The 12,546-nt window shown below is 33.7% G+C and overlaps 1 protein-coding gene across 7 annotated transcripts in view; it reads left to right on the top strand.

Annotated features, from left to right (window-relative positions):
* Tmem135 (transmembrane protein 135) overlaps positions 1 to 12,546 on the top strand; it is a 258,724-nt gene that overhangs the window by 162,287 nt on the left and 83,891 nt on the right. For all 7 annotated transcript variants that reach the window (XM_071616587.1, XM_071616588.1, XM_071616590.1 and 4 more), the window contains one exon: positions 2,619 to 2,665. In XM_071616587.1, coding sequence (XP_071472688.1) covers positions 2,619 to 2,665 — 47 coding nt within the window. The remainder of the gene's footprint in view (positions 1 to 2,618; positions 2,666 to 12,546) is intronic.

Here is a 12,546-nt window from a genome sequence, read left to right on the forward strand (position 1 = left end):
ATCCATTTTCTTTCAAATGCCATGATTTTATTCATTTTTATTGCTGAACTAATATTCCATTGTGTATATATACTACATTTTCTTTATCCATTCATCTACTGAAGGATATCTAATTTGGTTCCACAGTTTAGCTATTGTGAATTGTGCTGCTATAAACATTGATGTGGCTGTCTTGAAACACTGGCCAGAGCAACTAGACAGACTAAAGAAATTAAAGGGATATGGATAGGTAAAGAAGAACTCAAATTAGCACTGTTTGCCAATGATATGATTTTATACCTAGAAGACCAAAAAATTTCACCAGAAAACTTCTAGAACTAGTAAAAGAATTCAGCAATGTAGCAGGATGCAAAATCAACACCCATAAATCAAAGGCCTTTCTATATATCAGTGACAAATCCTCTGAAAGGGAAACAAGGAAAACTATGCCATTTACAATAGCATCAAAATAAATAAATAAATAAAATACTTGGGAATCAACTTAATGAAAGAGGTGAAAGTCTTCTACAATGAAAACTACAGAATGCTAAAGAAAGAAATTAAAGAAGACCTTAGAAGATGGAAAGATCTACCTTGTTCTTGGATAGGCAGAATTAATATTGTCAAAATGATCATAATACCAAAACCACTATACAGATTTAATGCAATTCCAATCAAAATCCCAATGACATTCCTCATAGAAATAGAAAAAGCAGTCAGTCATGAAATTCATCTGGAAAAATAAGAGACCCAGAATAGCTAAAACAATCCTTAGCAAGAAGAGTGAAGCAGGTGGCATCACTATACCAGACCTTAAACTATACTACAGAGCAATAGTAACAAAAAGAACATGATGTTGGCAACAAAACTTATAGACCAGTGGTACAGAATAGAGGACACAGAGACTAACCCACATAATTACAGTTATTTTATATTTGACAAAGTTGCCAAAAACGTACAATGGGAAACATATAGCCTCTTTAACAAATGGTGCTGGGAAAACTGGAAATCCATATGCAACAAAATGAAATTAAACACCTGTCTCTCACCATGCACAAAACTCAATTCAAAGTGGACAAGGATCTAGGAATTAAACCAGAGACACTGAGTCTATTAGGAAAAAAAAAAAAGTAGACTCAAATCTCCATCATGTCCGATTAGGTCCAAACTTGCTTAATAAGACTTCTATAGTGTAAGAATTAATATCAAGAATCAATAAATGGGATGGACTCAAGCTAAAAAGCTTCTTCTCAGCAAAAGTAAGAATCAGAGAGGTGAACAGAGAGCCTACTAATTGGGAACAAATTTTTACCACATGCACATCAGATAGAGCATTAATCTCTAGGATATATAAAGAACTCAAAAATTTTAACACCAAAAACCAAATAACCCAATTAATAAATGGGCCAAGTATTGAACAGACACTTCTCAGAATATCTACAATCAGTCAACAAATACATGAAAAAATGTTCAACATCTCTAGCAATTAGGGAAATGCAAATCAAAACTACGATTTCATCACACTCCAATATGAATGGCAGATATTAAGAATACAAACAATAGTAAGTGTTGGCAAGGATGTGGGGGGAAAGGCACACTCTTACATTGCTGGTGGTACTCCAAATTGGTGCAGCCAATCTGAAGAGCAGTATGGAGAATCCTTGGAAAACTGGGGATGGAGCCACCATTTGACCCAGCTATCCCACTCCTTGGTCTATACCTAAAGGACTTAAAAACAGCACACTACAAGGATGATTGTATTTTAATGAGGTTTTCTTATTAATAAGAATTAGCTGTCTGCTGAACTGTATTTTATTTTTGATTGTCTTGATATAGAAGTTAATAGGCTTTCTGACATACATTGACTTGAATGTATTAAAGCCATTATCCCACTTTTGAAGTTAATTGCTTCTTCAAGTATTTTAATAGACAAGTTAAAAAAATGCCCATTCATTTTTGGAACCCTGTTAACACTTCTATGCAGTTAATATAATGTGTGTATGTGTGTGTGTGTGTGTGTGTGTGTGTGTTTATATTTGTGTGTGAACCATACATACATACATACATATGCACACACATACACAAACAGTCTACCTTTTCTATTGTTGAGTTTTGTATCTGTGGATTCAAGCAACCACTGATTGAAAATATTTAGAAAAAAACCTGCATCTGTAACAAAGATGAATAGACATTTATCTTTCCTTATTGTTTAAACAGTAAAGCCTAACTTCTATTGTTGTATTAATTGTGATACGTAATGTAGAGATGATTTAAAGTATGCACAGGATATGTGTAGATTATATGCCAATACATATAAGGGACTTAAGCATTCATAAATTTTGGTCCTTGTGGGGGTAAAGTTAGTGGTGGGTGGGCTGTGCTTAGAACTAATCCCTTAAGGGTATGGAGAGACAATTGTACATAATGTGTATATTTATAATTATCTATATAATTAGTTTATTATTGTCTTAATATAGTTTATTTGAAAGATTGAGAGTATAACATATGCATGACTAGTTTTATATATCATTTTGTTGTTTCAGGCACAAATTTTAATAATGGATATTTTCTTTTTCTAAGTCACACAAATGATGATGTCAGTGTTCTTTTGCAACTAATCTATTTTCTCCTTATTGTAGGTCCTTTTGTTCTGCATAACAGCAGCCATGTACATGTTCTTTTTCAGGTATGTTGTGTTATATATATTTATTTTAATACCAAAAATAGTATGGCTTTGTAATGTTTTTGTCAACCATGAAACTCAAAATAGGCCCTAAAAAATTGGCCCCCACAAGTGACCTTTTTTCCCAGGGCTGGTAATGGATAAATACCTACTCCGTTTTGACTGATAAAAGAGAAGCGGGGGAAGAAAGATTTTGTTTTTCCCCCCATTCTCCATGTAGGCTCATCTTAGAAAATAGAATATGTCAATTAATTAGTACTCAAATCCCAATAAATGAATTTTTGTTTGCTTTTAGATATTCTTCACTTTCCTTATAAAAACAATCAATATTTTATATTTAAATGAGAAAAAAGTGACAGTAGGGTTCTAGCAATCAATATTTTAAATTTAAATGGGAAAAAAGTGGCAGTAGGGTTCTAGCTAAGCCTTCTGCGAAGGTACCTTAACACATTAATCATACTCTATAAATATTAAATTTGTCTCTAAGTTTAAAGTTGTACTTTAATTGGAACTCTGAGGACTAGAAATCTTAGGACTGTGGGAGGAGTGTCAGAGTGTTTCAAGTTATGAATGCTAATAAGAAGACTATCTGTCATCTTTGTATAACCATAGCAATATGAAATATAATTTTTGATTAGAGTGAGTCTACTCCTTAATCACAACCTTCATCTTCAGTGATACCAGTTAATTCCCATTTATCTCTCCCTTATTTAAATAAATCTTTTTTGATTTTCTTGGATCTATGCAGTGTTCAACCACAGCAAAAATCCCCAGGCTTTTAAGTTTATAATTTATACTTAATTAACAAAGGCAGTTATGGGTTTTAATCATATATTTGGTAGATATATTTATCTTTTCTTTAAAAATAATGAAATATTTGAGCCTGCCAACATTTTTCAACCACTGGTTTCTTACCAGAACATCTTATATTTGATCAATATATATTTGATGAATCCCGATGACATAATTCAAAATTACTTTGATTTTGAAAATGTTATATGTAAGTACAAAATGATGATGATGTTGTTTTTATTTTGGTAAAGAGACAGCCAGTGTGTTAGAGGAAAAGGTATAAACATTCAAAGTTGGGAGGATTTGACTTGCAAAGGATTGGTAATGGGATACATAGTATTTTATATCAGTTACTAGTAACTGAAAAAATTATTGGAGCTATCTGGTTGTCTCTGAATTTTTTTCCCCTTAGTGCTGCGGTGAATGTAGGGCCTTGTGGAGGCTAGGCAGGTGCTCTCCCACCTCTAGCTGGAAAAGTTCTAATCTGTTTATTATTTTTACTGTATCTTCATATATGCTATACTGTTACACTGGACTATTATACCATATGCAGACTATGGTCCCTTTCTTATATTTTTGACTTACGAGTAGGTTCGGAGGTTTAGGAACAATGACTGTTTTATTCCATTAGTTTACAAACAATTTATGATTGTATTCACATGTATTAGTAGGGAAATGTTATAGAAAGTTCACATAGTTTATTTTTATATGTTTATTTGCATAGTCTGAAGATATAGCATACCTGCTGGGAAAAATGAAATTATAAGAATTGCAAAGTTAGAAATTTGACTCTTGTTGACATGCACAGGAGGAAAGAACAACATCAAATAAATTTTCTTTTTGTCAAAATACGTACGAGAACAGGCATTTAAATGAAACTGTGACACTGAAAGACAACATATATGCTTTAATGTTTGGTATTTCTTTGTCATAAGATGGTTTTGAGGTTTTAAAACAAATCATGTGTTGAATTCACTGATAAATGACCAATTTGTAGCATGGTTCTAGGAAATTACATTTTGAAAGTTGCTGCCATCAACCTCGTATTTTTGGTGTAGAAAGAAAATCAACCCTATAAATATGTGTTTTGGTGCAGAGCTACAGAACCTTTTCCTGTTTCAGTCATAAAGTCTGGGTTAAAAACAACAGTTTAAAATACTTTCCAGAAGGCTCAATGCAAGGTTTAAGTGCCAAGATAAACACTTTCAATTTTCTGAGGAAAGGGGTTGTTTTTCTTCTAAAAGAAGCACTATCACCAAATTCTTAGTGTTCTTGGCAAAAGTTAGTTTGAATAACTCAACAAAAGAGGTTTGATGAATGGTAAAATAAAACCATTTACAAAGTATTATAACCAAACAAAACAATGTTATATGTTTTTCTGAACTCTAACTTGTGTTTGGAATGAACAAACATTATACAATAACATTTAGCTAGTCCAAATGCATTGGAATATTTTATTCTTAATTAAATTTTATTATAAGTACAGATATTTGTGGACACATTTATTCAATTGTTAATAATTATTTTCAATTTAATTGCATAAAATTGAATACTTAAATATCATGATATTGACCCCAAGACTCCTTTTATTGTAACCTTTTTTGGCAAGAGTATAAGAGAAAAATTGTATGTTTGAAGAGCCAACTTATGGTTTTATCCAAATATATAAATGGGAAAAATTGAAATGAGACCCCTTTCAAAACAGAAAAAATGTACCAGTTTTATTTTTTTTTTAAAGAAAGAACTGGAAGAAATAGTTCCTTGAGTATTTTCCGAGTATGTTCCTTGGCTATGGTGGTTATATTGCAAGTTTATTTAAAAAGCAACACGATGTTTTTGGTGTTGAAAACTATGGTTAACCAAATGTGAAATGAAATATTTTACTCTTGAATAGCTTTTAATAGCTTTTAATCCATACATGAGGAAAAAAAAAAAGATTGTGCAAATGGAATTCTGAGATCACCTCACAGGCTTGAGCTGGGGAAAGGTAGTGTGTGAGAGAGAGCTCTAGTTCTGTTACACTTTTTAGCCAGCTGGCTTGCAGCAGTATAGCCATAAAGTACTTGCTGTAGTCTTTTAGGAATTAGGGTATAACTCAGGATGCACATATTTTGAAGACCCTTTGAAAGAAGGCTCTTTGTACCATCCCAGTGAACATTCTTTTGGGTGTTGCTGCCTCCTTGTTAAGTTATCTTATCATTAAGCATTCTTTTGTCATGACTGTACTTTAGGGTATTGTCTATCACGATCAATGCAGGCCAAGTAGGATCATGAAAATTTGGTAGAAAATCTTGTCTCATGTACTACTTGAAGCAGTTTTTTAAACTTTCAAATATGTATTTACGAGTAAAATAGCCAAAGGATTCATTATATTTCTTGAATTAGGATTAATTAGGAGGGAAAAAAGAAATTTTCTTTTGACCACTAACATTTTTCTCTTTTATGTGAGAAAACGAAGAATCAACACAAAGCACAAAGAGAAAATATTATACTTAATCCTGTTCACTGAAAGAAAAAAAAGCAGTGCTTTTAAGCATCGTTGGTTTTGTTTTCAACTATAGGTATGAAAAATATCTATATTTTAGAGAAAGGAAGTAATTCAGCATGATTTCTTTGTTAGTTTAAACTAGATAGTATCCTATAGTATATAATAATTTTGATCCTAGCCTCATGACTACTAGTTAGACATTCTTCCCAAAAGCCTTTGCAAAGGCAACAGTTTCAACAGTTTATTTCAAAATATAGATTGAAAAGCTCAGTCATGTCATAGCCATTAATCTATATACATAACGGACTGTTTCACAATGGACATATCTTACATAATCTGATGTTAACATGGAAAGGTACAGCATTTTTAGTCAGAAACCAGTGCAAATGACAGTTTATTGTCATTTTTAAGCATATTTAGAAATAGTGTTTTTCTGTTACCTGATGGTTTCTAATCAGCTCTTTGTGAAAGCACAAATAATAAACTATTTCATTAGCCTTAAGGTATAGGTTTAGTTTTTGTAGTTACTATTTATTGGTTGGAAAACATGTGCTTTTTGATTTCAAGACATTTGTGATTGTCATAGAATATCTTTGTATAAGCTTACCTTAGTGTCTTTGAACAAACTGTAACAGCAACTAAAGAACTTCAGATCTTGGTCTTTTACTCATTTATTTAAGTTAAATGAAAGTCATTTAAGTATCAGGTAAGTTTTATTTAAAGTATTGCTTTAAAATATCCAAAATCCTCTTTAAAAACATTAAAATATTTATGACATTTGGAGCTTAAAACTTTGACCTCTTGGGAGAATTTTCCCTAAATAATTAGATTTCATTTAAAAAATCATTTGCAAAAAAAATTAATATGATGAGAGTGAATTGGACATTTGGAAGGGAGCACATGATAGGACATAGGAAGATCATATTTTTATTATTCAGTAGAAAAAGTGTGATTACTTCTCTTTGAGTCAGTTTTCAGTTGCTATAACATCATATCTGAAGCTGAGTAATATATTAGGAAAAGGGGTTTATTTAGCTCACAGTTTTGGGGGTGAAAGTCTAAGATTGGCTAGCCTCATTGATTTGGTCTCTAATGAGGGCCCCTTGTGTGGGTTCGTGATATGACTGATGGTATTACACTGGAGCTACATTTAAAAGGGAAAGATCATATGGTGAAACAGGAATGGAGAAAGCAGGAAAGGGGTCTTTTCTCTTTTATAACGACCTTCTCATGAAAACTAGCTGGGTTTCCCACAAGAATTATTTTTATTCCTTTTGAAGGCAGTCCCCCCAATGCATCCCACTATCTAAAAGTTTTACTATCTCTCACTTTGCCGCACTGGAGCCCAAGCTTCCAATACATGAACCTTTGGGGACAAATCATATGCAAACCTTATCAACCCAAGTGAAGGTCATGGTGGTAATATTGTGAAGAGTGTATTTAAGATATGAGGGTTGCTTCATGGATGAGGAAGATGAAAGATGCTAGAATTTTTTGTAAGCAAATTAGAATAGAGAGAATATGTATGGAAATGAGTACAGGATTTGCAACTAGTGAGATTGTGATGCTTTTAATACATTTAGATAGAGAAATTTAGCTGTCATTTGGTTGTTTGCTGCTAAAGAATTACATTTTAGTCAGACATAGAAATTTAGGAGTTACCAGCATATAGAAAATAGTTTGAGCCATGTTATAGGTAGGTAGTATTCCATAGTGAGAATTTGGAGATTAAAAGATTAAATAGGTTCAAAGATGGACTGGAGACCCTTTGAAATCTAGGCTATGGGAAAATAATCAGTGAAAGAGAGGCAGAGTAGTAGCAAAAGGCAACATAAATATCTTATAAAGATAAGAGGCTATTCTTGGCTGTCATATAGCCATTTGGCTTTGAACAAATTACATGATTTCTCTAAACCTCAGTTTCCTTATTATGAACTGTATAGCTGGGCATGATGGTATATGCCTATAATTGTGGGGACTCTGGGGGCTGAGGCAGGATATTCACAAGTTCAAGGCCAGTATCAGCAATTTAGTGAGATGCTATTTAAAAAAAAATGGGCTGGGTATGTAGCTCAGTGGCAATGTGCCCCTGTGGGTTTAATCCCTAGTACCATTAAACACACACACCCACACACCCCATACCTACCTACCTCATGGGTTGATTTGAATTGTAAGGATTAAATAAGATATAATGTCTTTAAAATGTTTTTAGATGTGACCCAAAATAAGATATATGTTATTTTGTGTGAAAATACATATTTCCTAAAATAATACTTAATATATATGATATATTTGGATATTTTTCATTCTATTTTTTTTGTTGTTGTTTACAAAGCTCTTTTGACTTAAGCGCTCACAGAATAATAGCCAGTAGTGTGAAAATAAATAGCTAATACATATGAATGCCTAGCACAGTGATTGGTACCTTAGCAAAAGTAAAGAACAATGATAATTATTTTCTAGTCCTATAATTCATTTGGAAAAATCAAAGAACCAGAACAGCAAAAGCAATTCCAAGTCAAAAAGAAAATGCTGGAGATATCCCAATACCTGATTTCAAATTATACCAGACAGCTATAGTAACAAAAGCGGCATGGTAGTGGCATAAAAACAGACACATAGACCAATGGTACAGAATAGATGACACAGAGACAAACTCACATATCTACAGTCATCTGATCCTTGACAAAAGTGCCAAAAATACATATTGGAGAAAAGATAACCAGTTTTCCCAGCACCATTTGTTTAAAAAGGCTATCTGTGTGTAGAAGAATAAGACTGGGCTCTTATCTCTCACTCTGCATAAAAAATCAAATCAAAATCGATCAAAGATTTAAGAATTAGATCAGAAACTATGCAACTCTTAGAAGAAGACATACTGTCAACACTCCAGCATACAGGCATAGGCAATAATTTTGTCAATGTGACCCCTAAAGTTCATGTAATCATACCAAGAGTTAATAAATGGGATGGCATCAAATTAAAAAGCTTATGCACAGGGCTAGAGTTGTTGCTCAGCAGTAGAGTGATTGCCTAGCACATGTGAGGCACTGGGTTCAATTCTCAGTTGTCTATCAACAACTAAAAAAATATTTTTTAAAAAGCTTCTGCACAGCAAAGAAAATGATTAGGAATATGAAGAGAGTACCTACAATGTGGGAGAAAATATTTGCTAGCTACACTTTTGTCAGACGATTAATATCTAGAATACATAAAGAACTCAAAAAACTTTATACCAAAACTCACAAATAACCCAATTAATAAATGGACAAGTGAATTAAACAGATACTTCACAAAAGAAGAGATACAAATGGCCAACAAATATATGAAAAAATATTCAACATCATTAGCAATTAGGGAAATGCAAATCAAAACTACACTGAGATTTCATCTCCCATGAGTCAGAATGGCAGTCATCAAGAATACAAATAATGACACCACTGACACAGATGCCGCTGCCATGCCCAGAGGTCTTTTCTCTGAGCAGGGCCAGGGCTACCTCTGTGGCTACCTCTGAGTTCACTGCCGCTGATGAATGGAGGTCTCTTGTCCAGTCAGCTGCCGCCTGCAACGCTACTGCCACCGCTGCTGCTGACTTGCTTCCTGCTGCCAACAATCACCACCACTACCACTGCTACCACTGTGTAGAGGACTGCTGTGGGGGAGACTCCAGATTGCATGTGGCTGCATCCATTTTAGGACACCAGCCAGAGCCTGGGTGCTAGCAGGTTTACCACCACAAGAGCCTCTATCTGGGGACTCTGGCTGGGACATGCAGGTCCAGTGTGGGGGTGCCTGCCTGTTTATAGGTGCTTGGGGTCTTTCTGCTCGGAGTGCTGGTGACCCTTGTCTTGCTGCTGCATCTTGGGTTTGCTCCTTTGCATGAGTGTATCCCTGGTGGTCTCTCTGCAAGTAGGAGCACATTGAGATCTTGGGACTGCAGCATGGCTGAGCCTGAAGTATCTGAACCCAGATTGGTGGGATAGTGAATGGGTCTTCAAGGGCTGATCTGGGTCTGACAATCCCAAGAGACATCAGAAACAGGGCTGAGAAATTTTGAACAATGATGAAGACAGGTCGACTCTCCAGCAAGATTTATCTTATTTTTCAATTTGCTAATATCTCTACCATATTTGGAATAGGATGTTTTTTATGCATCAGTGTGTGGAGGACAATGATATATGAATGGTGTTTTGCATTTTTATTGTATTCTTATGTTTAAATTTTTTTCTTTGTATTCTTGCTCACTCTTGTCTGTTTTCTTAAGATTTTTCTTTCCAACTTTTCCCTGACCAAGAGCCAATCTCTGTTGGCCCCTCTTTCACTCTTCCTGTGAATTTTTGCTTCTAGGTTCTCTCTTCTTCCCTTGTGAACATCCTATACTATGGTAGTTCTATTCTCTCATCCACCATTTGAAATTGTAAACCGTTTTAACAAATTTTCTGTTTATGCTATAGATAGTTATTGAACTCATCATTTTTGGTTCAATGCAAGAAAGCAGTAGATGTCTTAATGGGAGCTATTAGGTTTAAGTCTCTATATTTTGTACACCAGGTGCTATTCTTATTGGCAAGGCACTGAAAACATTTCAGGGATACTATAGGTCTACAGGGTAGGATTTGTGCTGCCTTAGATCCACACTTCTAGATGGGAAAACACATGAACAACATGAAAATACGAGGGATTAAAGCACCCCAAACAAACCAACAACAGAAGCAACACAGTAGAAAAATGTCCAAGGAGTTCAGAATGTACATAATTCAATTGATCTGTGAAATAAAGGATAGTATAAGGAGTGGAATTAAAGAAAAGATATAGACAGTAAAAGATCACTTCAATAAAGAGTTAGAGATTGTGGAAAAAAAAAAAAAACAAGCAGAAATCCTCGAACTGAAGGAATCACTAAGCCAAATTGTAAATTCAATAGAAAGCATCAGCAACAGACTACAATGAAGACAAAATATATATTCTTGAAGGTAGAGTTGACCAGGCAGAGAAAATGGTAAGAAACCATAAATAGAACATCCAAGAATTATGGAATAAAATGAAAAGTCCAAATTTAAGATTTATTAGAATAAATGAAGGAGCAGAGATAAAAACCAAAGGAATGCACATTCTTTTCAATGATATAATAGCAGAAAATTTCCAAAACCTAAAGAATGGAATGGAAAAATCAAATACAAGAGGCTTATAGGACCCCAAATGTACAAAATTACAGCAGACTCACACCACAAAACATTATAATGAGAATGACTAACACAGAGAATAAAGATAAAATCTTAAAGGCCATGAGAGAAAAAAATCAAATTACCTATGGGGGAAAGCATTTTGGATCTTGGCTGAATTCTCAACCCAGACCCTCAAAGTTAGGAGGTCCTGGAATAATATATTTCAAGCTCTGAAAGAAAATGGATGCCATTCAAGAATTGTATGTCCAGCAAAGTTAAGTTTCAGATTTAAAGATGAAGTTAAAACCTTCCATGATAAACAAAAATGAAAAGAATTCACAGCTAGAAAGCCTATACTACAGAACTTTGTCAACAAAATATTCCATGAGGATGAAGTGAAAATAAAAAGTGAAAACACTAAAGGAATAGTCAACCAAAGGAGGAACTTAAGTCAAATTAAAAACCAGAAATAAATCAAAATGTCAGGGAATACAAATCATATCTCAATAATAACCGTGATTATTAACGGCTTAAACATGAATCAAAAGATATAGAATGGCAAATTGGATTAAAAAGCAAGACCCAACAATATGCGGTCTTCAAGAGACTCACCTCATGGGCAAAGACATCCACAGGCTGAAGGTGAAAGAATTGGAAAAAACTTATCACTCATATGGATTGCGTAAACTAGCAGGGGTTTCAATTTTCAGATATAGTGGACTTCAAATCAAAGTTAATCTGAAGAGACAGATAAGGACATTTCATACTTCTTAAGGGAAGTATATATAAGCAGGACATAACAATTATAAATATTTACGCCCCAAACAATGGAGCATCTATGCACATCAAATAAGCCCTTCTCAATTTCAAGAGTTAAATAGACCACAACTCAATAATACGGGGTGACTTTAACAAAACTCTCTCACTATTGGATAGATATTCCAAACAAAAAATAAGGAAACTATAGAACTAAATAATACAATCAATAATTCAGACTTAACAGACATATACCAAATATTTCATCCACTAATGAGCGAATATACTTTCTTCTCAGCAGCACATGGCTCCCTCTCTAAAATAGACGATATTTTATGCCAACTCTTAGTGAATACAAAAAGACAGAGATAATACCCTGCATTCTATCAAACTACAAAGGAATGAAATTATAAAGCAATGATAAAATAAAAAATACAAGCTACTATAACAAATGGAGACTAAATTATAAACTATTGAATGGATATGTATGGATGGATAGTAGAAGAAATCAAGAATGAAATAAAAGAATTCTTAGAGGTAAATGAGAATAATGATACAACATATCAAAATCTCTAGGATGCTATGAGGGCAGTACTAAGAGAAAAGTTTATTGCATTCAGTACATTCATTAAAAGAGTAAAAACTCAACAAATAAATACCTTAACACTACATCTCAAAGC

This window comes from Marmota flaviventris, chromosome 9 (assembly GCF_047511675.1).
Source record: "Marmota flaviventris isolate mMarFla1 chromosome 9, mMarFla1.hap1, whole genome shotgun sequence".
Classification (NCBI taxonomy): domain Eukaryota; kingdom Metazoa; phylum Chordata; class Mammalia; order Rodentia; family Sciuridae; genus Marmota; species Marmota flaviventris.